General features: G+C 43.5%; 1 protein-coding gene across 4 annotated transcripts in view; it reads right to left on the reverse strand.

The window, feature by feature from the left end:
* Positions 1-468: 468 nt before the first annotated feature.
* The window catches only part of LOC129365977 (spermatid perinuclear RNA-binding protein-like), a 33,379-nt gene continuing 7,068 nt past the window's right edge, over positions 469-26,779 (reverse strand). For 2 of the 4 annotated variants that reach the window (XM_055039548.1, XM_055039549.1), the window contains 17 exons: positions 20,046-20,170; positions 17,608-17,825; positions 17,328-17,493; positions 15,606-15,747; positions 13,691-13,815; positions 12,577-12,672; positions 12,388-12,499; positions 10,709-10,806; positions 9,426-9,519; positions 9,139-9,207; positions 6,252-6,460; positions 5,799-5,948; positions 4,994-5,128; positions 4,295-4,438; positions 4,092-4,215; positions 3,370-3,420; positions 469-988 (listed from right to left, as the gene is read on the reverse strand). In XM_055039548.1, coding sequence (XP_054895523.1) covers positions 900-988; positions 3,370-3,420; positions 4,092-4,215; positions 4,295-4,438; positions 4,994-5,128; positions 5,799-5,948; positions 6,252-6,460; positions 9,139-9,207; positions 9,426-9,519; positions 10,709-10,806; positions 12,388-12,499; positions 12,577-12,672; positions 13,691-13,815; positions 15,606-15,747; positions 17,328-17,493; positions 17,608-17,825; positions 20,046-20,048 — 2,025 coding nt within the window. In that variant the 5' untranslated portion in view covers positions 20,049-20,170 and the 3' untranslated portion in view covers positions 469-899. Of the gene's footprint in view, positions 989-2,172; positions 3,285-3,369; positions 3,421-4,091; positions 4,216-4,294; positions 4,439-4,993; positions 5,129-5,798; positions 5,949-6,251; positions 6,461-9,138; positions 9,208-9,425; positions 9,520-10,708; positions 10,807-12,387; positions 12,500-12,576; positions 12,673-13,690; positions 13,816-15,605; positions 15,748-17,327; positions 17,494-17,607; positions 17,826-20,045; positions 20,171-20,296; positions 20,381-26,779 lie in introns of those variants that run through there. The other 2 variants (XM_055039550.1, XM_055039551.1) reach the window with 2 other exon arrangements.

Consider the following 26,779-nt stretch of genomic DNA (forward strand, 5'->3'; position numbering starts at 1 on the left):
CTGGGTGGACCTAGCTCCGCCTTCGAGGCGCAGCTCCTCCTCAGAGCTCCTGTCTCACAGAGCAACCTTCACTCAGCTCCTTCAGACTAGCCAGGAGTAATTGGCAAACAGCTGGTGGAACTGCTGAGCTGCTGCTCAGTGAAATTCTGGTAAAAATGTTAAAGTGTGAACAGAGGAGCCATGTTGGGACGACTTCCTGAAGGCGGAGCTTCAGATAGAGCAAGAGTTTTAAAGAGACAGAGGCCCAAATTCTAGACATTAAATCAGGAAGTAAAATTTCTTCTAAGTCATATTTTACATATAAAGCATTTTTAAAACAACTGAATTAAGTAATAGTTACTCAGTTGTGCTCTAAAATAGAAAACACGCAACACCTTTAAAAAACATCCTGCTGTTTGTTCCAAACAAAACAACAAAATGATTGAAAATGTAGATTTTAAATTCTCCAGCTCAGAAGAAAGGCACCGCTGAGATACAGGAATGTTTAATACAGGATTAAATACCATCATCATCTCATACAGCGATATGCAAATATGTGTTTTGAAAACAAAGTTACAGTCATGGCTGTATTTACATTCATAAATATGTTAATAAATATTCAGCTGCTGCTGAGTTTCTACTGAAACACAGTAAATATTTACACAGAGTTTCTGGGCCTCTTGAGTTTCACTCCGGGACGTTTGGGGCCCCTGAGGCCCTGAAGGCAGCCAGAGTATTGCTTTGTTTTCCTCAGGAACCAGAACTGGACCTGTGCTGCCCGACGCGCCGCCATCGTCCTCCATATTGCTTTCAGTGCTGCTGGCCGTCGTGTGGAGGAGGAAACCGACAGACAGTTTGAGAAGACTGGAGGTCAAACCGGGCTTTGGGTCTGGATTCTGGTTCCTGTCTGGAGCCAGAGGTCAGAACAGATCCTGAGGGCCCAGGTGGATGATGATGGGCGTGGCGATGGTCTGCGGCTGGTAGTAGGCACTGTCGATGTACAGGCCGCCTGCAGATGTACAGGCAACAACATCAGGTCAGAAACATCTGCTGGACTTCAGAACCAGAACCAGTTTGACAGAAAAACTTAAAGGTGTAACGACTCTATTAGATCCTCTTTTACTTTTTGATTCCTTCAACACTAAACATAAACATTAGTTCTGCTAACGCTAAAGCGCTACATCAACATGCTATTCAGTATAAGCTGATGCTAAAGCGTGAAATTAAGTTTCAGTTTTATAGCTGATATTGCAAACAGCTATAAGCAATGCATTCTGGGTACAGAATGAATGTACCTTGCTGCAGCTTAAACAAAGTGCCACTTCAAAATAAGAGCATGAATATAAACTTGATTGTTTAACAGTTAATGAGCAAAACTTCAACACAGATGTTGAACTTTATTCATCTGAAAGTTTATTAAACTGCATTAAATGTTTTCAAAGTAAACATCAGAAGTGATCTCTGATCAGCAGGAAGTGCAGGAGCCTCAGATCACTAATTCTTATCTGTGATCTTCTAGTTCAGTCTGTGGATTTTTTCATATCTGTGGATTTTTTCATATCAGAAGAAATCTGATAAATCAGTGTTGAATCATGGAGGTGATGTTCCAAACTCAGAGACTGAAATACTCAAACATCCTGGATTCCTGTGTTTGTTTGTAAATGAAGACATTTTCCTCCAGCAGGAGGTTCTGCTGCAAACTGAACATCTGGTCTAATATTCTGACGGGATCAGCTTCCTTCACTGGTTTCATCTCTGATGAAACCCAGGAGATTCGGGTCAGAACCGCCCGCTGTGGCCTTCAGCTTCATGTTTCTGTCCGAATGTCGGATAACAATAACGGTTCTGATGTTTGTGATGAAACTGAACATTATGGTTCTGGTCTCACGTCCAACCCGTTAAACTAATTATTTGGTGTTTAGTTTTTCAGAACTTCTTTCCTCTGAATCCAGTTCTTCACCCACAGAAACCAGATCAAAATCTTTCAGAAAATTTATGCAAGATGTCTGAAAGTTGAACTGATGTCATTAAAATAAAAATTAATTAATGAAATGCTTTAAAACCAGATGAAAAGTCCTGACCAGATGTGGCTGCAAACTTCTCATTATAATTAAAGAGCTGCAGAATCAAACCAAGAATTAAATCGATTTAATTCAATATAATCTACCTTCAGTAGATTATGACATCACTTCCTCCTGAAACACTGCTGTCATGTGACCAGAGTTAAAGTATCAGAACTGCAGTTTGTACAGATTTTTGTGCTGAAAAACTTATTGTAAAAATAACTTAAAAAATCAACATTTGACAAAAAATATTTTTATTTAAAAAGATTATTATTAACAGCCAGGTCAAAATAAGACAATAGCAAATGTAAACAGTTGATGTGAAGTGAAAGGAAAATGTTTTCAGTGCAACTGATCGCTGTAAACTTTAACACCCAAAAACTCAAAACAAGCGAATGAAACGCGGGAGGGAAAGTTAAAGGAATATCCGACACATTCTGGGTTTCACCGCTTCGTCACTGCTTCGTCACTGCAGAGGGTTCCGGCTCAAATTAACTGCAGTTTTTATCCTCAACACAACAAACATCTCAAACACAAAATATAAAACCAAAAATGACAAAAACCCACAAACTAAAACAGAAACGCGCTGCTGAAGGAGCTGCTCTCCCTGAAGCCAACAGATTCATTCAGGCTGCAACTTCAGCTCCATTCAGCAGGATGTTAACTTATCTAACCTGCAGCAGAAAAACTCTTTTCCAACTGCTGCTGATTATAAATCTAACCTGCATCAGATCCGTTTATTTCCTTCAGCCTGGTATGATCAGACATAATCACCCTGAACATATTCAGATGTCAAACGTTGGTGTTTATTGATCAGTGGTTGTGAGTGATTCTCCTCTGCATGAGGAATGTTGAGTCACTTTATGCAGATTTGAAGGTGTGAAAACAAGAAGATGTTTCTGGGTTCAAATCTTTTGGATTATTGAACATAATTCTTCTTCTTCTGTCTTTAAAGCTGCAGAATTAAACTCAACACTTTATAGCTGAAAAGTGTGAAGTCAGGCTCTGATCCTCAGCTTTAGTGGGAATATTCCTTTAACGGTGGAGGGGGCGGGGCTAGCAGGGGTACAGGTGGGCGGGGCTAGCAGGGGTACAGGTGGGCGGGGCTAGCAGGGGTACAGGTGGGCGGGGCTAGCAGGGGTACAGGTGGGCGGGGCTAATAAGGGTACAGGTGGGTGACGGGGTAAACGGGGGGGACTCTGATGATGGGAACAACTACTGAGGGCAATCTGGAGGGAAGACCTGAGGAAGAGCCAAAGAATAGAAGCTGGAGTGATGGGATGATGGATGGATTATTGATTATTGATCAGAGGTGGAGGGGGCTTACTGTAGGCAGGGAGGGGGGCAGCAGGGCTGTAGCCGTACGGAGCACCGAAACCTGCAGAGGAGACAAAATCTGTCACCATCAGAAAACAGTTTAATCTGTTTTTCTAGAAGCAGTAAAAACCCAAATGGACATTTTGCATAATTGATCCCATTTAATGAAGGAAAACAGAAGAATGGGAGTAAAACTTTAAAAATTAAAGTTCCTGCTAAACATTTTTTAGACTGAGTTTAGATCTAAACTGACTCCAAACATGCAGTAATGCTAAATAAATCTGAAACACAAAACTCTGAGACGGCCTTTCTGAAGCACAGTTTAGAATAATTTTAAACTTTTAAAACATTTTAAACTAATTTAAACTGTAAATGTTTGTAGATTTTTACAGTTTTTGCTCCAACATGTTTTGTGTTAAAGTCTCGGAGCTGAGAGGAAACCAGACTCAACGTTCTCACAGTGAACCTTCGTCCCCAGCAGGAACAGAAGGTTTTCGTTTCAGTCATGAACAGTGATGCTGCGGGCTTCCTCTGCTGCCATGGCAACCAGAAACTAAGGATTTCAGCAGGTTCGTCTTCCAGGTTTGAATCCATCATAAAGAAACAAACGAGCCGCTGAAACGGTCAGAAGATCTCTAAAGGAAATTCTAGCTTTTCTTCATGTTTTGATCCAAACAGCAGAAAAATCTTCATTTAATCCTGAAAGATTATTTAATCTGCAGCCGGACCCACCAGGGGGGATGTAGCCGTGTGTGGGAGGCGTGCTGATGTACGGCGCTCTGGGCAGGACGGGGACCCGTGGAGCTCTGGCGGCGAGCGTCGGGATGGTCAGCACGGAGGTCAGGGGTCGCTTCGGCTGCACAGACAGAGAGATCAGAGCTGAACTGAAGCCACTGGCCAGCGGGGGGCGCAGTCTCCCTCAGAGCTGAACTCACTGCCGGGTTATTGAGGCGTTTCTTCTTCACGTTGGTCAGTTTGGATCCAGAGAACAAGCTGTTGAGAGCGGCGAGCGCCGCACTGGCTTTGGCTACCTTCTTATTGGGACCAGTTCCCCGGAACACCTGCTTATCCACCTCCACCTGCAGGGGGAGACAGAGGGACACGGGCCAGAGGGTCAGGGGTCAGAGGGTCATGGGTCAGAGGGTCGTGGGTCAGAGACAATATACATAAGAAGTTACAAAAAAAACCTAAAAATTGGCATCTAACAAGTGTGTGTGTGTAGGGATGTGTGCATGTGCATGTGTGTGTGTGTGTATTGGTGTGTGCGTGTTGGTGTGTGTGTGTGTGTGCGTGTGTGTTGGTGTGTGTTTGTGTGTGTGTGTATTGGTGTGTGCGTGTTGGTGTGTGTGTGTGTGTGCGTGTGTGTGTGTATTGGTGTGTGCGTGTTGGTGCGTGTGTGTGTGTGTGTTCGTGTGTGTGTGTGTGTGTGTGCGTGTGTGTGTGTGTGTGTGTGTGTTCGTGCCTCTATGATGAAGCGTTTGTGTGTGTGTGTGTATTGGTGTGTGCGTGTTGGTGCGTGTGTGTGTGTGCGTGTGTGTGTGTATTGGTGTGTGCGTGTTGGTGCGTGTGTGTGTGTGTGTTGGTGTGTGTGTGTGTGTGTGTGTGTGTGTGTGTGTGTGTGTGTGTGTTCGTGCCTCTATGATGAAGCGTTTGTCGTAGCTGCTGCCGCTCTCGGAGATCAGCTCGTACTTCAGGCCGCGCCGCTTCTCGTTCAGCTCCATCACCGGGTTTTTCCCGCCCGCCGTCAGGATCGGACCCGGAGCTCTGGACTGAGACACAGAGGCATGCTGGGAGTTAACGGGTTGTCGCGGTTCTGATCCGGTGAATCTCAATCAGAACCCGGACCTCCAGAGCTGTTCTATGGTGATGTTAAATTAACAACACTTTATATAATTATTCATAGCCTTAAGTTTGATTCAACATTTAGTCAAATCATCACAATCTGATGGATTTTACTGCATAAAAGCAGAATCTGAACCGACCTGGATTTGATCAATTCAGCAGCTGAGCAAACAGGAAGTGGTGATTATAAATTAACCATCTAAATACCATAAACATCAAAGGAGAAACAGAAACAAAACGTTTCCCACCTCAGACTGAACAGGTTTCCAGTTTGTTTTATGGCACAAAGACACTTTAGGAACCGTGTTGGTGTGTGTTGGTGTGTGTTGGTGTGTGTGTTGGTGTGTTGGTGTGTTGGTGTGTGTGTTGGTGTGTGTGTGGGTGTGTTTGTGTGTCGGTGTGTGTTGTGTGGTGTGTTGGTGTGTTGGTGTGTGTTGGTGTGTGTGTTGGTGTGTGTGTCGGTGTGTGTTGGTGTGTTGGTGTGTGTGTTGGTGTGTGTCGGTGTGTTGTGTGTGTTGGTGTGTGTTGGTGTGTTGGTGTGTGTGTTGGTGTGTGTTGGTGTGTGTGTTTGGTGTGTGTCGGTGTGTGTGTTCCCACCTCCTGGGTCTCCGTGGACGAGGCGACGGATGTGGAGCTGGAGCTGGTCGACATCCTGTCGTTCTTTCCTTCTCCGTCAGACTTCTCGTCGGCGCTCAGAGAGTCCAGGTCTCCGTCTGAGGCGAGCACGAAGCCCAGAGCCTGCAGGGCCTGCAGGGAGCCAGAGACAGGAGTGTCTCTGAGCAAGGCACTAAGCAGTGCTGGGAACTGGTAACAAAACTCAAACTTCAACACAGATGTTGAAGTTCACAAAACAGACCAATAAATTAGCAGTTTAGAATTTATGCAGAAAAATGAATTTAGGGAAAGCAAAGCACACTTTTCAAAATGAGCTTCAATATTAAATAAAATTATCTATCCTGATGGCAAAGTAGAAGAAGTGCTCCCACCACCGCCGGTTCTGTAGAACCATTGGTTCTGTAAGTCTGTCGGTTCTGGAGAACCGGGCCGTACCTTCAGGGCCACCTGCAGCTTGGCCGTCCTCTTGGAGTTCCCGCTGGCCTGGTATGTGGTTCCCTGGATCTCTACAGACATGGTGAAGACCGGCGCGTGGACCGGACCCGACTGACACAGCAGGCGGTACTGAAGGCCCGGATGGATCTGATTCAGACGCATCAGGGCGTTCATGGGATGGTTCGGGTCGGTCATCCTCCAGTCCAGCACTACAGAAACAAAGACGCAGATATTAAACCCAAAAATCGCTAAAAAACATAAAACATTTCTGATTAGGAGAAAATTAAACCCAATAAAAAAATATTTGTCTTATAAAATCAAACTAATGCCAGTTCTTCCTGTCAGAGACTTAATCTTTACCAGTTCTAAAACAAAACGGTCCAATTCAGATTATAATCCAACAGAAACAAATGTTTTCAAAATGAAGCTGGATGATTGATGATCAATGACTTTGGAGCAATCCCTCATGCTGAACATGCATGTGGCGACAGTGGAAAGGACCAACTTCCTGGTTACAGGAAGAAACCTGGAGCAGAACCAGAACCGGACACAGTGTCACAGAAACCGAACCGCTGCTTGATTCTCTCTATAGTTTTAACTTATTCATATTTTCAGTTTTGTGATTTCAAGAATGATCGACTTTCAGTGATGATGCAACAATCTCTGTGCTGAATTATCAATATACCATTAAATCAATATTTGATTTAACATATTTATATAATTGCAGATCCCAAACTTAGAACTGGTTTTGCCCTCTTGCTTTATGGAAATAAATTCACAGTTTGCAAATTTGTTTGAAAAAATGAACCATTCTTTGAAAACGGTTCCTATATTATTAATAGTGAAGTTTAATACATGAATTAAAAGCTGATTTTGTATCGGTAAAATTGGCTTTTCTGGTCTTTGGTGATAATTTAGCACTAATTAAAATAAAATGCTGTTAATCAAGTTAATTAAAAACGTCACCAGGACTCAGAAGGTTTCAATGTTTCCACTCTGACTTCGATTCTTCTTCTGTTTCTGTGTTAGCTTCTGTGCTAACTGTGGGTGGGGCTGACAATGGGCGGGGCTAAGTGTGGGCGGGACCAGAGTGGAGTTAGGGGCGGCGCTAACTATGGGCGGGGCTAAGTGTGGGCGGGACCAGAGTGGAGTTAGGGGCGGAGCTAATTCTGATACTCAACCAGTTTAGCCTGATTCTCTGAAAATCATGGCTTCTTTTGTTATTCAGGATTTTTATGACTGAAAATGATTTTTAAAAAACACAGATGTTTTTAAATATAAATATAATAAATGCAAGTTTCAAAACTGTGCTTTGTGTAAATGTATATCAAAACTAAAAGGGCCAGTCATACATTTTCAAATCTGATTTTATTCCTTAGTTGGAAACTATGTGCTTTTTTTCCACATTTGCCACAAATAATCAGGAGAAAATGAAAATGTTTTTTTTCTGGGAAAACAGAAATAAAATGATGGTTCTTTAAAAACGATGACAAGCTGTCCTTTGTGAGAAGGTCGGGTAACAGAGGGAGTGATGGGAGCAGCAGTTTTGTCCTGAGGAGTGCAGATGGAGACAGATGGAGAGGATGAAGGTGAAGGTGCTGATGGGTTTTTCAGGGGGCGGCGGGGTTTTGGGGGTGTTAATGCCCTGACTGACTGTTGAAGGAGGCAGTGAGATAATTGTGATGCTGAAGCCGGCAGGATTGATCCCTCCAGTAAAACGGCTGATTAGAGCTGATCATTATTTCTGAACATCAAACAGAACAAGATGAACCTCAACCAATAATAAAAAATTATCAGCTGCAGATCAATACATTTTTCACATATTCAGATGTAAAGGGGCAGTGTCATTTAAAATATAAGTTTTAATCTTTTCATCATGTTTTAATGTTAACTTGATTCTTTCATGCATGTTTGCAAAATCCAGAGCAGGACTATGTGAAACGTTGACTTCTCTGAAATTCCAACTACCAGAAGCTGATCAGAAATATCAGTATTTGAATCTCATCAAACATAAAAACAATATTTCAGCCAGTAACGTCCAGGAGCGACTTCCTCCATCAATCCAGGGACTTCATGGAGCTCTGATACACTGAGCTGCAGATTAACTTCTCTGGAGTTTGTTCTCTGATGAAACCCTGCAGGCTGTTTGGAGCCGCCTGGTTTCTAGGAAAGTTCACAGCTTTCAGGCCACTGAGTCACTTTCTCACCTTTTACAAAGGCTGTTCAACATCACCTTGTTTGCCATCAGCAGGTGTTTAGACACACACACACACACACACACACACACACACACACACACACACACACACACACACACACACACACACACACACTGGAGCTCTCTTCTGACTCCAGTCTTCAGTCGATATCCATTTATCTGCTGCTATTAGACTCTCTGCTCCGACTGCCTCACAGTAATTTGCTGTTTCTGAAGCTTTCTCACAACATTCTGCTTTTATGTTCAACATTTTGTCTTTTTCAATCTCAGGAAGATTATTTAAAATATTTTCAGACATTAGGATCTTCAAACAAGAAGAGAAAGAGAGAAATCTCTGGCTGCTTCCACATATCAGTTTCTTAAACATAATTTGTTTGCTGCCAGTTAAATGTGACCAGAAACAAACTTCTACAAAGATTGTTTCTGCTGCTTTTAATTTGAAAATATTGATGATGACCTCTGGGAACGTTTTTATTAAAATCTTAAAAATGAAAGCAGAACAAATGAAAATTTTTGCTGCATGAAAGTTTGACACCAATTTAAAGGAGGTGGGGTGGGGAGTTCACTCAGGTTTTGAACTGAAGACAAAAAACTAAAAGCTCTGATCAGACCTGATCTGCTTCCAGCTGCTGCAGATGTTTCAGAGCTGAAACCAGGAAGTTAAATCACCTTTCATCCGTTTGGTGAAGTCTCTGTCTTCCCAGCCTGAGTCGTCCCGCAGCCTCTTCAGGCAGCCGCCTGCAAGCAAAACAAACACAGAGGATTCACACAGGCTGCAGGAGGAAGAAGAGGAGGAGGAGGAGGAGGAGGGGTCACACAGGCTGCAGGAGGAAGAAGAGGAGGAGGAGGAGGACGAGGATGAGAAGGAGGAGAAGAAGGAGGAGGAGGAGGAGGAGGAGGAAGAATCTTTTAGACATAAAACATTCAAAACAACAGAAAACTTCCTGAACTCTGACCTTCCAGCAGCCGTGGAGAAGCCTTGGTGGCTGGCAGAGCATCCATGTTCAGAACCTTGTACAGCTGACCGAACGCAATGAGGCGCAGCGCATGCTGAAACACACACACACACACACACACACACACACACACACACACACACACACACACACACACACACACACACACACACACACACACACACACACACACACACACACACACACACACCCACACACAGATGGTTAAAAACAGAGCAGGAACAGGCTGCACAGCTATCAATGGGTTTCTGATCGATTGGCTTTAATTACCCAGAAGCTCGGAGTGTTGAGGAAACTTCATGCATTATAAACACTAAAACCTTCCAGGAGGAAATAATTTCTATGAAGTTTCAATGTGTGGCAGAGATTCACAATTTACTGTTATTAAATAGAATAGTTTTAAATGAAACATGGGATTTTATAGCTTTAGTGAGAAAAAAACCTCAGATGTACATGAACAAGGATTTTGTATGATAAAAACAAAGTATTACCAGTAAAGAGCAAATCTAAAACTTAATGGACTATTTAATTTGACAGTATATTATATGTTTTACAGCCACAATGTGCCACTTTATAGCACAATCAAGTGTTACATTCAGTTAAAAACATGCTGTATATAACTTAGCAGAAATTTGGCTACAGAATTTCATGGCTTCAAATTGGGCCTCTGTCTCTTTAAGAAACTCCGACTCTTTCCGAAACTCTTCCTTCACAACATGGCTCCTCTTTTAAGCCTTTAACAATGTTTCACTCAGAAGTTGCTCCTAAACTGATCTCAGCTGCTTCCTGGAGGAACTTGCTGAGTCTGCGGCTGCCGGCGGTGCAGAGGCGAACCTCGGTGGGACGCCCCTTAATGAGCGCGCTCAGTTTTACAGCAGGAAAACAGGAGGAGAGGCTTTATGAAGCTCTGCAGGTCAGAGCTCATAAAATCTGATTCTGGGTGTAAAAAAGTGAAGAAGTTCTGCAGAATGCTTCATCTCCAGCAGAGATCAGAGCATCGTTTTAAATAAAACGCCTCCTGAATGAATTCTGACCCACTTTGCTTCCTGTAGAACCGCTTAGAGCTGCTGTGGAGCAGAGGTGAGATCAGGTCTGTTCGTTTAGCGGTCTGGGGGCCCGAGCCAACAGGAAGCGCTCCAGACTTCCTTACCACAGTGCCTTTGAGCAACAAGATGCTCAAATTAGGCTGCTATGCTAATGCTAAGCTGTCTGAGCTGCTAGGTTTGGGGACGGCGTGGAAATGTGGGACGTTTGGGACTCACCTGGGCGCTGCGTGTCAGGGCGTCGGCTTCCTGAGCGCTGAGCTGCGCCAGAACGTCTCTGGGTTCCCGCTCACAGGGGTCATGAACTCCTGGGCCTCCTGGCACCAAAACACACACACACACACACAGGTTCTTAAAATAAGGCAAAACATCCGTCTCCTGTTTTCTACGGAGTATTGCGAGTGTAGAGAGAAAAAAAGAGACGCAGCAAATTTCCACCAAAAATGCTTGAATTTCAAACTAGAAATTTTTGAGCTTGAAAAGTAAAACACTTGCTAGAATGAACTCAGAAATTTTGTAGAAAAAACTTGTAAATTTTTGAGTTTGAAAAGTTGAACATTTTTTCTTTTAAAACTTTGATATTTTCACATTTTTTCTGAAAAAAAGTTTTTTGGTGTAAATTTACTTCTCTTTTTGTGTCTACATTGGTCTTGACTCTCTGTCGTGCTGCCGTGGCGTAAAGGTTTAGCACAACCCACATATGGAGACCTTAGTCCCCGTTGCGGGTTTGATTCCCAGACTTGGTGACATTTGCCGCATGTCTTCCCCTCTTTCCTGTCAGCCTACTTTCAGAAAAATACTGGCCACTGGAGCCATCAAAATCCTCAGAGAAAAAAAATTACAAAGAAAAAAAAACCCTTGTTTTCTATTTTCTGTGAAATTCAGCCTGAAAAGAAGCTCCTGAATGATTGAGAGGCTGTTAGCAAAGCGCTCACGTCATCAGAAGGTTGAACTCTCTGCTGATGAAACGACGTGAAGGATTCCCAGACGGAGGATCAGAAAACGAAGCGAGGAAAGAAAACATCAGAGGACGTTTGTGTTCATTGGAGCGAAGCAGAAACATTTAGCAGACTGAGGCTCAGGCTGGAAAATATTCAGTGGTTCTCAGAGATGGAGGTGAATCGGATCATGTTTCTGAAACAGACTGAATCAGTTCTGCTCTTCTCAGCTCTCTGTGCTTCTGCAGCTTTTTAATCCCACTTTGATTTGATTTTCCAGTAATAAACCTGTTTTATACAGAAATGGTGGAGCAGAGAGGGAATCGTTTCTCTATTGACATGATGCAGCTCATCATCACCAGGACAGTTCCAACATCTGTTATTCATCTGATATAGAAAATATGGAAGTTTTACCGTTATGTTATCGTACAACATAATATAACATAATTATATGTTATATAACATATAATTGGTCATAAACATGACCTTATGTAATAAAAGTGACAATAAAAATGATTTATTCCTCATGTTTTAGGAAAACTGTAGCTGTTAACGTATGACAGAAATCACTGCCACAAAAACAGATCTTGAAAAAAATGTGTAATGATTCCTTAAAGTCAAATTAGATCTGTTAGCTAATGAAACAGCTAACTAGTTAGCTAATGAAACAGCTAACTAATTAGCTAATGAAACAGCTAACTAATTAGCTAATGAAACAGCTAACTAGTGAGCTAATAAAACAGCTAACTAGCTAGCTAATAAAATAGCTAACTAGCTAGCTAATGAAACAGCTAACTAGTTAGCTAACTAGTGAACTAAAGTTAGCCGGCTCTTCACTCAGCTGAAATCGTTGGTTTTGCTGTTATCATATTGTTTGTTTTTGTTTCTGGTTGTACAGCAGAGTTGTTTTTGAAGTGCTTTCTGAATGAAGCTGGAATGGAATGGCCCTTGACCTCTGACCTGGTAGCAGGATCCCTGAGGCGACGCACTCCATGACCCGGCGCAGAGCTTCTCCTGGACCCAGCGGACGGTTGCTAGTGGCGACGGCCTTCTCGCAGATCAGCTCCAGCGGCTGCACAGACACATAAGACCACCAGAGGGGCTCAGAGGTCATGACCTCCAGGAACTCCTGCGCTGAGCAGCACCTACCCATCCTTGAAGAGGCTGCCACTCCGGCTGCCGGTTGCACACGTCCCTCAGAACCCGCAGAACCACCAGGCAGGACTTGAGGTCGGCGACCCGGGCCTGAGGGACAGACGGAGGCGTGAGGAGCGTTTCAACAAGCAGCAAAGAGAGGCAAGGTCACGACCTCTGGAGCTCCGACACGCTGCTGACGGCCAGGAACTGCAGGTTTAGTCAGAGTTACTGGAGCCGATTCAGAGGAAATCAAACCTTCAACTCGATCAAACCTCATTCATCTAGTTTGGTTCAGTGTTGAATTGAGACACTTTGTTGCATGTTGAGACACAGTGTTGAATTTTGTTGCATGTTGAGACACAGTGTTGAATTGACCTTTGACCCTGCAATAGGTTATCATTGTTCTTATAAACATTTTCTAATTTTAATCCAACAAAAACAACTTTAAACATTTAGAAAATGTTGGTTCTTTAGAATCAAGATAGTGCAACGGCCTAGTCAAATCGCAGACCCTTTGATTAGGTTACCATTTGTAGAAATCCTCCTGGTCAAAATCAACCTATCAAGAGACAGAAGGAGGGTCTTAGTGCTGTCAATCAACTCATGTATCAACTGCTTGCGCTCATTTCTAATACAACACTTCAAAATTTTAAAACTAAAATTTGATGGAAACCCATAAAGCTAAAGCTTAATTAGGTCAGATGTTGATGTTAGGATCTCGAGTCCCTCCAGGGAAGTAGAGATTACTGCTGCCATGGGCCACATGTCACAGCCCCATTAGGGCTTTTATTTAGTTATCTAGTTTTTTAGAAAGCTAAAAGCCACCTCAAGTGAACATAAATACTGAAACTGAAAAAGCATCAACCTTCACAATATGAATAAAAAACATTCATATTTCATCAGGTTGTTTGATGTTAACAAAAACAAACCAACTCTGAATAATCTGATGCCTGAGCTGGAAACCTGATGGGTAAAAACGATTCTACTGGGAGAAAACCAGCAACCAGGAGGTGAAACCTTCATCGTATGAAAACATGAAGGTGACCTGATGCAGAATCAGCATCAGGTCATCCGGGAGAACCGGGTCGTTACTCTGATCATTCCACCCAGGACCTGCTGAGCTCACCTGGAACCACTTGGCGTGTCGGAGCGCCGCCAGCGCCGCCTGGCACTTCAATCTGTCCAGGACATCTTCCTCCTCCTCCTCCTCTTCCTCACGCCTCGGCTCGCCTTCTTCTTGATCGACTTCCTCTGGAAAAACAAACAGGAACAAGAACGGAGAGGTTAAAAATATATTATGTCGACCGTCTGCTCTGACCTAAAGAGCAACAGGTGGGGGAGGGGGCTTGTTCTGACACACATAAAGCAGAAAGATTTATAAGACTGACGAGGGAAGGAGATGTGACAACATGCAGCTTTTCCGCAAATCAGAGGATGAAGGCATGAATCACTGAAGATTAGAGTGATATCAGATACCGCAGGACAAAATGAGAGCAAAGAGCCAGATTACAGACTAAAAACTGGCAACAAAAGGACAGATTACAGAGTAAAAACTGGCAACAAAGAGCCAGATTACAGAGTAAAAACTGGCAACAAAGAGCCAGATTACAGAGTAAAAACTGGCAACAAAGAGCCAGATTACAGACTAAAAACTGGCAACAAAGAGCCAGATTACAGACTAAAAACTGGCAACAAAGAGCCAGATTACAGACTAAAAACTAATAGTTTTTAGTCTCATACCACACCATTATACCGCCGCCTACTATCACAGAGCCAGGCTCCTAAATTGAAGATTTGTACTAAATATATTAAAATGTTAAATAATGGCCTTTTAAATCCTTCCTAATGCAGCCAAGTGTTTCTGCAGAATGTAAGTGATTGAAATGCAGAATGTTTCAGCTGAACTGTCCACCTTAACTCATCCTCTTTAACGGTCTTAGAAATAAAAACGAATTTATTTGCACCTCTTCTCCGGTTAATAAAAAATAAAACATCAATATTCCTTTGGATTTTAATTTCCACCTTCATTTAGAGACAGCAGCTGACTGGAAGTAATAACGTTCAGATAAAATCAGGAAAACCTTCAGATAAAAGCCAAACGTCGGCTGGGAGGAAACAATGATCTCCGTTTTCACACTGAGGTGAATTAAAGTTTCCATCATGAACTCTGAATCTGCAGAAACTCAACAGTCGCTGCTTTGCTCTGGATCACAGCGAATGTTTCTGTTCATCTGGGTCATGAACTGCCGTTCGTCACCTGACCTGTAAAAACAACCCTGACCGTGACCTCTGACCCACGCTTAGGATGGGTTTGGACACGGTGGGAACTATAGCAACTCCGATGGTGAGAAGGGGAACTGAAGTCATTTAATTCAGCATTTAATTTAATTTTATTCCACATCAATCTTTAATCATAAACGTCAACACAGCTGTTGTTTATGTTTCTGGTCATTTGGACCTTTGGAATTAAAAAGAAAAGTTTATTTTAAGGCTTTTCAAACATCAGTCATTTGATCCTGTAATAAACCAGAGAAGTTTTCATGCTTTAATGCTTTTAAATCAAACGTTGTAATCAGTCGTTTCTGCTCATATTCACCAGCAGAGTGAAAAACCTGACTTTAGATGATTTGTTGTCAGGACATCGGACCTGAACGAGGAACGATCCGGTTTTTTCTGCCGGTTTTCACTGGACACAGCTGAAGCTGTTTGGAGCAGAAACCGGAGCGGGCTCGTCGTTCTGGACCGCCAGAACTTCAGACCGCGATGAAGATCAGAGACGCTGGGTGCCGGCAGGCTTTTCCGCCGCCGCCTCAGACCGGGTCTAAAACGGACGGCGGCCTCTGAGGTCCAATCGGATCAGAGACGGCGTCGCCACCGGAGACGGGCGGCTCGCTTTCCGTGGATCCTCTCAGGAAATCCTCCGTCCAGCTGCTGCTGACCCAGATCCATCGCCTCTCGGCTTTCAGTGCGCCGAGCCTCTGGGCTCAGGTGTCGCCTCCCATGATGCAGTTCGTCCTCGATGTGATCAGACGAGTGAGTACCTTCATCATCTTCCTCTTCCTCCCTCATGGCGAGCGAGGTCAGGGTGATCTTCAGGGTCAGTCTGGGATCTTTGGTGCTGCAGACCCGGATCGCTGCCTCAGAGACACACGACCGGACTTCGTACCTGTCGTCTGTCATAGTCTGTAAAACAAAGCGACGCCGTTACCATAATAACCAGAAACACACAGCAAGGTTGTGTACCTATCCATCGATCAGCTGATCTCCTTTGATCAGTGATCGTCAATACTTCCATGTGAAGCCGAGCTGATCCACTGATCTTATCTAAATCAGGAAAGGTCTGAAATCAGCCTCTGTCCTGATCCCAGGAGAGGTTCGGATATTGGCCCCGCCCACCAGGTCACCAGGTCACGTTTGCGTTTGCAGGCAACAATAGTGACCACATTGCTGCCAACTCAGCAACTTACTGGCTGCATTAGGAAATATTTCAGACAAAAATATTTACTCAGCAGCTTTTTAATGTCCAAATCAGCCAGAAAACTGCAATCGCTGCACCCCAATAAAGACGTCCATCCGTCCGCCTATCGGTCCTCAGATTTAAGATGCTTCAGTCATTTTTGGTATCAAGGTAAAACAAAAAGAATAAATATATAAGTTGAATAGATGTGTTTTTATTTACTATAAAATTGAGCAAATTGGAATTAAGAAACTAAATCAGCTTCATGGAAAAAGAACTTAAAATAGTTTTTGTGCTACGATGAGGGAGATTTTCAGCCAAATCAAAAATGGTTTATTTCACAAAACTGCGACAGAAACACCTTTTTCGCATCATCATGTCACATAATCAATAATCGGATATTAACAGGAGTTTTTTAACGATTCATCAGATGAACGTTTTCTTGAAATTTTAATTGCAACTCATGTTTATGGGAAACATTGCTATTGCAAAATTCTGTTTTATTTCCATTAGTGGTGCTAATTAGAGCCGATTTTTATTCCTCTACCTGATGAAATCTCCTAGTCTAGAAAAATCTATATTTTTAATTTGTATATTTTGAATAGTTTTTCTTATTTTTCCTTAAGTAGTTTTTCCCAGTGTTCCCAAATCTGTTAATGTTTCAGTGGGAATTTCAGTGGCTTTCCAAAGATTTATGAATCAGAAAAGTAGAATTCAGAAAATCAAATATTATTATTTTGCATCGATTTCCATGACGACATGAACAGGAAGTAAGCTGCACCAGCTTCCTGCAGCACAGCGCTGCGTTTCATCTGCTGCAGGTGAAACCGGCTCCATCCATCAGGATGTGAAGATGGAACCTTCACAGCCTGTCAGGCTGCAGGTAGCTGCAGGAAATGAGATCCTCAGACGGTTTCCTCTGTTGATGAAGAAGCTGTGATGAGTAATTAATGGAGGAAAACCTCCATCCTCTGAGCGGCCCGAGGATCCAGACTGATCCTCTGGGATCTGGACGGATCACAGCACAGCGACTCTCTGGAGGCGCAGCGACACTTAATATTCTCTGATCCTTTCCTGCCTAAAAAACCTTCAACAAACTAAAGAAATAATGATGGAAACATCATTCTGATGCTGAAGGCTCATTTTCACTGTCTTTTTTCCACCACAACAATCCACCCACTAGTAACATCCACATTTATTAAAACTGACAGACATAATTTGATGTAAAATGGATTTAACATGACGCCGCCCCTTTAAGGCCAGTTCCTGCGTGTCTTAAAGGGGCGGGCGCGCTGACGGCCTGTACCTGGATCTGCAGGGGCAGGTTGGCGCTGACGGTGTACAGCAGCAGCTTGGTGGGTTTGGGTCGGCACATCAGCACCAGCTCCAGCTCCATGTCGCCTCTGATCAGCAGACCTTTGGCCAGCAGGCCGACCCGGTTCACCCCGCACAGAACCGGCGCTCCAGCTGGGCTAAGACAGAGGAAGGGCGGCCAGCGTCCGATTACCTCACAGCACCAACGTCTGCTCTACAGGGTCACCGCTTCTACAGTGAACCCACTGAGTTTTTAACACAATCCCACTCACTCCGTCTCTGCAGCATCTTCCTCCTCTTCGTCATCACAGCTGGACGTCTTCCCTGCGGAGTCCTTCAGGCCGTCCATCCAGTCAGAAACCTTCTTCAGAGCTCCCTCTGCGGTGGACACCAGCGCCTGGACGGCCTCCAGCTCCTCCGGCGCCGGGTAGACGCTGGCGTGTTTGGCCATGACATGGCGGTCGTCGTTCGCAAACGACCGGAACGACCTCTGAGGTTGAGGAGAGACACTTTTATACATAAACTAAATGAACAAGTTAAAACACAGTTCAGCAGTCTGATCTATTGACGCTTTTCTAAATACAATTATAATCGTTAGAATAATCAACAGATTAAATCAAGTAATTGTTAGTTGCAGCCCTGCTGTAATCAAACCTTCATCGCCCGACTGCCCACATGAATGAAAACACCGAGGCAGGCGAGTTGGACGGCTGTTTCAATTACAGCTGCTGCCTTTCTGAGGAAAACTAATGAGCCAGTTTTATTGAGCAGTTCTGGTTCTGGTTCTGCACCTGTGATTAAAAACTGCAGACATAAATCCAGGATCTGCAGCAGAGTTACAGCCACCATAGAAGAAGATGAATGGAGGCCACAGAAACGCTCATATGTTGATGTTTTTTAGTCAGAAGTGGCATTTTCCCTCCATGACGCTCATTTGCAGAACAGAACCATCAGAACTTTGGGCTTTATGCTGCAGAGGGATTATCAGCAGCAGATCATCAAAGCAAAGCATCACACAGATAATTAGACAGCAGGAAACTGTCCCGACTCAGATAAACACCTGAACTCTTTGTCTCATTTTAAATTATCACAACATGGTGAGTTTTCACAAATATGCAAAAAACATATAGAAGTTACAGACTGCAGCTCTAAGCTACGGCAGGTCTGAGCTGCGGCAGGTCTGAGCATCATGACCCTGATTCAGCTTCATCTGCTCAACTTTGACCTCTGTGACATCACTGAACCGTCCCCTCGCTGCTGCACAGTGAACCAGGATGTCATTTTTTCAGGCCAGAGCTCCTCCATCTACCAGCCATCAGGTCAAAGGTCGCCACACCGCCTCACTCCATCTTGTCTTCTGTTAAACTGCCATCCTCTCCTCCGACCGCGCAGCCTGTAAGCGCTCCTCATTACGGCGCGTTATTCATGACGGGCGTTAATAATTCACGGTGGTTCTGAGCGAAGTTGTGAGGTCGTTCATCACAGCCCAGCTAATCTCCGAGCTGCTGGAGGCGGAGGAGAGTGAGCGTCGAGTCGACAACCGTAACCCACAAAACTAAACATTAACGGCGCTCAGATGAAAGATTAAGACGTCAACATGGATTCTGGATCAGAGCCCGGCGTTCCGTCAGGCCTGCTACCTGCAGGATGGAGGAGTTTGACGACGCTCACTGATTTAATTACATCCACCGTTTGCCTGACATTTACTTTCACGTTACATTCAGAGCAGAGAAAACTGCTTTAACATTTGGGTTTACCTGTAAAAAGCCTCCAGAGGAAGACAGACGACAGAACGGTTTTTAGCCGAAAGACGTTATCGATGTTTTCAGGGTGGAAATGCGTCTCCAGATGAAAGAACCAAACGCCCCCTAGCTGCAGCTCAGCTGAAGTTCAGGAAGATGACCTGCTAGCTTCATGCTACTTTCTTAACTTGAATCTTTTTGATACTCTGTTGATTGAATCTTTTTGATACTCTGTTGATTATTTGCAACAAAACGTTTGCATCAAACGTTGTGATCAAATCAGAACCATACATCCGCCCTGAGAAACTTTTGGTTATTTTTGGACTTTGCAGAGTACCTTCCCCCAACACTCAGCTCCTTCAGACTAGCCAGCAGCAATTAGCAAACACCTGATGGAAAAGCTGAGCTCATTCTAGGAGCTACTGCTCAGAAAAACACTGGTAAACAGGTTGTTAAAGGGCTTTAGAGGAGCCATGTTTTGATGACTTCCTGAAGGCGGAGCTTCAGAAAAAGCAGGAGTTTCTTAAAGAGACAGTAGGCTAATTTGGAGACAATAAATATCAATGTGATATATATTTGACTTAGTAGCTGCATCTCCATGAACCATAAAATTGTGCAAATTAAAATGACAAAAATCAATTTAGTCATTGGAAACGCTCCAATGTTTAAATGTTTCTCAAAATGTTTTTGCGGTAGATTATATGTTTTCTAGCCATATTCCAGTTTAGCAAAACTGCAATGGAAAAACCTGTTTGGGTTTTTACTACTATCAGAAATGAAGAAGAAGACGACAGCAAGCAATTTCTTACTTAATAAAAACACAGCAGTGGTGAATTTAGCAGAATATAGACAAAGATTTCACACATAATGGAAACATCTGGTGATGGTGTCAGAAACCATTAGACTGGGAGGAACTGGGATTACTGCTACTGGTTCACCTCAGCTACCAGTAAGCAGAGGGGTCTCACCATGTCAGGGCGGTGTGGGGGGGTTAGGGGTCGATGGGGGCGGGGTCTAGGTGAGGGCCAGCGTCCCGTCGCTCGGCCTCCTCATGCAGTCCAACGCCTCCCAGTCCTCAGCCTCTCAGGTCCCACTGTGGAGGAAAAACACCAAACATGGCCGTCAGAAACTGACAGGTCACGGGTTGCATCGGTTGTTACGGTGATGTAACGCCGATCTTTGTTTTGGGAATGTTTGTCGCAGATGATCCGGGATTTACAGCTCACTGCGACGCTGCTCGGCTTTCACCTCTCAGTCATATTTGATCCAGTTCAGCATCATTAGATGGATCTGATCGACAGTTCTATTAAAATATGAAGCACAAAATAAAATAATCCAAAATGGATCAGATCCGTGTGTAAAGGAAAGATGAAGACTTGTGGTTTGTATCATGCATAATTATTCATAATTAACTCTTAGAAAAGTTGGTACATTAATAGCTGTTGGAAAAAACTCAGAACATTAAGCTAAAGTTGATAACAAAAATACATAAAGTGTTGTAACACAACGCAGCAGAGCTCTGATGTCTTCATATCAGGCCAGACATTGAAGGTCGAGTGGATTTATTTTACCGCTGCGGTTTTATTGGACCTCATGCGAGCTGCTTTCCCTGCTAACCTTGCGTCTCCCTGAAGAGGAGGCGATTAAAGCCAGATAATCAGAAATACAGCGATGACTTCCTGAGGCGCTGACAGCAGCGGCAGATGGCGAGCTCAGCGTGTGGCAAGAAGACGACGCTGATTAAAGAACAACAGAAAAAAATAACAGGACAGGAGGGGGAGAGCAGGTAAGAAAGGTTTTTTACCTCTGCATAAAAATAGACTCTCTGATCATGGAGCCAACCTGCTTTAAAACCCAGAGAGGCTGTAAACAACCCCAGAGATCCGGGTTTATTTGCATAAGCCTCACATGCAGAAATGTTCCAGCAGGACCTCAGAACGCCCACGTTACGAGACGGACCAGAGAAAACACTGAGAAATCAGTTCATCTCATTCTACTAAACTACAATTAGAATTAGAGGCCAAATTAGGCTCCCGATGGTTCAGCTGAGGCGCTCGTTAGGCAGGAAACAAATGTTTAATAAAACAGCAAAACTCAGACAAACTTTAGTTTATAAAGCAACTTTGACAAAACAGGAACCAGAAAGACTTAAATACAAAAACAAAAAACACAGAAAATGAAACAAAAACATTGTTAAAGTTAATCAGTGAGTCATTATGAACCATAAGGTGAAGATCAACATGGTTTTTAAACACGTAAAAAGATGTAATAAAAATGAGACGCAGTGAAGCATAAATAATCTGATCCAGCTTCAGATTATTTATGCTGAAGGCAAACAAGTTTCTGTGAGAACGACCCGACAGAATCCGGATCAGAACCAAGGATCTGAGCTCTGGTTGGAAAGAGTCCAGGAGATATTTTTGATTCCAGTTATTTCATTCTGTAATAGTGAGGGTTGCAGGTTTATCAAAAACCGGGTGTAATCTAAGCCACACACTCTGCACGCGCACACACGCACACACACCCTGCACACGCACGCACACACACACACACACACACACGCACGCACGCACACACAACCTGCACACGCACACACACTCTGCACACACACTGCAGACAGTTGAGATTTCATAGGTCAGAGAACTGATTGCTGACATTTTTATGAACCCACTTGTCAATATGCCTTGATATTTCCAAGTTTATACGGTTAAACTTACCAATATGTCTGAAACGTTCATTCACATGTATTATCTATTGATCGTATTGATCTTCATTGTATAGTTGCTGATGTTTTGCCCAGTGCTGCTTTAACCAGATGAAAACCTCTCACTCAGGAACTTAAAGTTTGTTTGAAATGAAAATAACTACCTGCTTTCAAAATCTGCAGCAACTCCTGCAGGAGCCAGAAGAGCTGCAGTCAGGAAGCCTGAAAGCTTTCTGAGGCGCTGAGTGAAACATGACGACGATGTTGTGACTTTAACAGAGACTCTGTTATCGGTGAATGATGCTTTCAGACAAACAGCAGAGTCAGAGTTGCAGGTCAGACTAAAATGGACATGAGCCTCCAGCCAGACCCCCTGCAGGCATCTGACGGCTCCTGCTGCCTCTCCTGTCCTCCAGTTTTATTTTGGCTCGTGTTTATCAGGTCAGTTTTACTGCCGGAAACTTTCATGTGGAGGCTTTTATGTTCTCACACCACTTCAAATAATTCCTCCTGTGAGCTCTCAGCAGCCGAGGTGGGAAGGTAAAAACCGTTCTGTCATCCAGAGCATTCCTATCATTTGACAAAAGGCAGCAACTCTCTGAGGCTGAACCAAAAGCTGGGGATGACACACTTTCTCACACCTGGGAGTTCTGCTGCTCCAAAGCCAGGAGGCAGTTTGTACCGCTGCTTTTATTAGGCCAGTTTCTCCCAACGCTGCAGCAGAGAGCAGCCATGACTGCAACGTTGGACCTGGGAGAAACCTGAGTGCTGTTCTTTGGACTCGAACCGCAGACAGTTCATCTGTAGTCTGATAAATGAATGAGATATTGAGCAAAGGAGGATCTGTGTCACTTCTGCACAGAGACAGCGTGGGCAGGTTGAACACACACACACATGGACACACACACACACACACGGACACACACACACACGGACACACACACACACGGACACACACACACACGGACACACACACACACGGACACACACACACACACACACAGACACACACACACACACACACACACAGATGGTTTGTTTGCTAATGATGTGGATTTAATGATTTCCATCAACATAACCTCTACATCCTGTTATCTGACAGTCGGTGGCAACGCAGCAGATAATCAAGTTGCTCTTCAGCAGAAGGTGAAACTTCAGGACTGAAAGGTTCTGATGGCTCTGAGTCCAACCTAATGGGTCGGCTTTTTCACATGGAAAACATCTCGTTATCAGTGAAATAATCTACCAATTAAAGTAGAATATTTTGATCAGATTAAGGAATAATTAACTTAAAATAACCTATTTATTTGTAGAAAGTTACTTGTAAGTCAGTTTTATTTATTTGCATAATTTAATGTATTTAATGAGGCAATTTTTTTAATTGATAAACTGATTAATCTATGGATGAGGCGTTTGGACCCATCGGTTCTGCTTCTGATTGTTCCAGTTTTCATGTGTTCATGGAGGAACCAGAGAGGCCTGGCGTCAGAACCGGGTCGCCAGGCAGGAAGCCGCTGGCGGCATGGCGATATGAACGCATCAGTCAGGCAGGTTGGGTTGGTGTTGAAGACAAACACCAGTCAGCTCCCAGCATGCACTGGGGTCCGTTTTGGGACTAACAGACGATGGTAAAACTGAGTTTGAGTAGAAAATCCTAGAATCAGTTTATCAGCTCAGAAAGGAAATCGCTGAGATTCTGGATCACAGAGTGAGTTTCATAAATGCTACAGCAGGAAACCGATGGGTCCAAACGCCTCATCAACGCAGTTTCAACCAATCAGAGCTAATCTGGATTATTAGCAGGTCAAACTGAACTGATTCGACCAAAACCCAACGTTTCAAGGTTGTATTATTTAGAAAAAAAACATTTAAAGCAGTTTTATTCGCCTGATGTGAGCAGGTAAAGTTCAGCTGCTGAACAGAAACCTGACGATGTCATTTTCATCTTTCCGGTTCAGAACCGCAGTGGGACCGAGCCGGCATTAATCAGATCCGGTTTCTCCTGCAGAGACCAGTATAAATGTGTCTGCTGTGGAAAAACTCCATTAACACGTCGGAGTTAAAATGATGTGAAACTCAGAGGAATCCATCATTCTGTCCTTTTGTGACTGCAAGGGAAAAATGGGTTGAATTCACAGATTATCTTTCAATTAATCAAAGAATTCATGAATAATCAACAGAAAATGGCGCCGAGTTCATCAGAAAGATGGCGGCTGTTTCAAAAATCTAAAAAATGCAGCTTCACTCTCTGCTGAAAGTTTTTTTATTTCTGCAAATTAACAAAGCTGCTCCTAAGATCTCTGCAGATTGTTTAAATTATTCATTTAGAGCCATTTGGTGAATTTCTGCTTCCTGAAATGTATTATTAACTGAGGAAAGTTTGAGAACTTAAATCCTAAATGTAATAAATTAGCACCAGAAATTAATCGTTTCTGTGAAGTGAAGTCTCTAAAGGAACATGCTCTGCAGGAAGAGCAGATAAATCTGAACAACAGAATAAATCAAAACATTTATGCAAATCCTTCCTCATCTTAGAAGGAGATGTGTCTCTGAAATAGGTCAATATGAACCCACGATACAAATTAATCAGCTGTGTTTTCAGGTTTACAGATCACATATTTCCTTCACTCATTAAAACTCCAGGATGTTCTTATCAGGTTCAGAGTTTCAATCCCAATGAGATTAATATAAACCCGGCGATAAAAAGCAGATCAATTCATTTAGGTTCAACTTTCCAACAAACATCCAACAGAGACAGAAACCAGCAGAAAGTCTTCATCCAGGTCTGAAACGCAGATTAACCTGCAGGCGCACCGCAGGAGGTCTGCCCTTCAATGAATTTAGGAAGTACAGCTGTGTGACGCCGTTACGGTGTGTGTGTGTGTGTGTGTGTGTGTGTGTGTGTGTGTGTGTGTGTGTGTGTGTGTGTGTGTGTGGTTATGAAACAGCAGCTTTAGAGTTATTTTCTCAGCAGGATTAGATCTTCAATAATGCACAAATGGCTGCGCTTCATGTAAGCGGCCAGAAAACATTCAAATCACTAAAGCAGGGCGGTTAATGCAGGGGAGGGACTTAAATAAAATCTACTAATAGTTTTAGTTTGAAAGAGTTAATGACATTTAAATATTTAACTGCTCCACACAGGAATGCTGCAGAAATACCAGCTTACATTTTACATTTCATTGATGTTTCTGTTTGTGTGAATCATGAAATGCTCAGATCTTATTTAATCTAAGTAAACTGCATATTATTATCAAATTCCTGATCAAATCCAAACCACTGGCAGCTTTTATTGGACCCACAACATTCTGTGAATCTGTTGCAAAAGCAGAAAAGTCATGGCCAGCTGCCGGGTCCAAACCGAAGCAATCAGCACAAAACATCCAGCAGTAAATGACATCATAACGACCAAAACAGCAGCGTTAAGGGGTGAAAGGTCAAACTGAGCAGAACCAGCCAGGCTGACCTGCTCCTGTTCATCCCTGGGTTTTCCTATCCCACATCAACCCATTCAGAACCAGAACCAAAAGGCTGGACCCAATGAGAATGAACCCAAGTGAATGAACTGAGTCCCGGCTACTTCTGAGCAGCAGCGTAGTACTGGCTCCGGTCCAGTTCCCTTCAGCACTCAGCCCCCTTTACTACAGCCATTCATTTCCAGAACCAGAACCAGAGCCAGAACCAGGGGGTGTCAGCTCCCTGGCAGCAGCAAACAGCAGCAGCAGCAGCAGATCAGCTGCAGCAAACAGCTGATCTGCTGCTGTTTGCAGCAGCAGCTGCAGCAAACAGCAGCAGCAACAGCAGCAGTTGCAGCAAACAGCAGCAGCAGCTGCAGCAAGCAACAGGAGACACAGAGGAGAAACCCAAATTCCTTCAAATTGATTCAAACATCAGGATCCAGTTGGATCCAGTGGATTCCTGATGGATCCAGTGAATTCCTGATGGATCCAGTGAATTCCTGATGGATCCAGTGAATTCCTAATGGATCCAGTGGATTCCTGATGGATCCAGTGGATTCCTGATGTTGTGTTATAAAGGGACCTGAAGTGACTGAAGTCCGATTTTTGTCTTGACGTAATGCGACCTGTATCCGATCTTTTCATGACAGTCTGAGCAGCACAGGTTGGTTCTTCTCTGATATGAATTTGATGGAAATGCTTCCTCACATCCAGGACAGAACGTCACTGAAACTCAACAAATCTCACTATTCTGCGTCCTGATACCTGAAAGCAGAAAGAAAAACAACAACCGTGATGAACTATGATGAGGATTAAGTTAACCTATTATGTTTATTTCTGCTGAGCACTGAGCACTTCTTCTTTTTACGGCGGTTGGTAGAACTCTGAGTTATTGCGCCCTCTACTGAGCATGCGGGGCATTTTCAGGTCGTTGCCTATTTGCACTGCAGAACATGCAGGTCGCATACGTTTGGCAGCATGAATGGCCACGGCAAAGAAAATCAGAATTGGCAAGAAATTGGAATTGAGTCACTTCAGGCTGCAGTGGGAACGCAGTCAAAGAATCCTAAAAATGAAAAGTGTAAAATTGTCCTAAAACAATCCTAACATGCTTGTCTTAGTCAGACGCTACTGGGTTCTGTTTTAATTTTCTGCAGCTTATTGACGTTCAGCATGTTCACTCTGTTTCCCATGAATAATCCACCCAATAACATATTTCATTAAGGTTCCAGTCAATCACAAGAAAAACAGTAAAAGTTGTATTTCTGGCTGGAACGTCTAATTTGGTCACTAACATTTCATCTGTTCCTCAGCAGCTCCTGCCGAGTTCTGGATCCCAAACTGGATCAGAATCAAATCCTAAGACGGTAAAAGATTCCTACACTAAGTCTGGCTCTGGTTCTGCTGGAGGTTTCTTCCTGTTAAAGTGCAGTTGTTCCTCTCCACTGTCGCTACATGCTAATTAACTGTCAGCCTGAAGGCTTCAGGATATTGAGGATGGAGTCATTAACTTTATATTCTCTTTACATTGAGATCCTGG

Source organism: Poeciliopsis prolifica, unplaced genomic scaffold, assembly GCF_027474105.1.
Source record: "Poeciliopsis prolifica strain line A6 unplaced genomic scaffold, Auburn_PproV2 SCAFFOLD014, whole genome shotgun sequence".
Taxonomy (NCBI): Eukaryota; Metazoa; Chordata; class Actinopteri; order Cyprinodontiformes; family Poeciliidae; genus Poeciliopsis; species Poeciliopsis prolifica.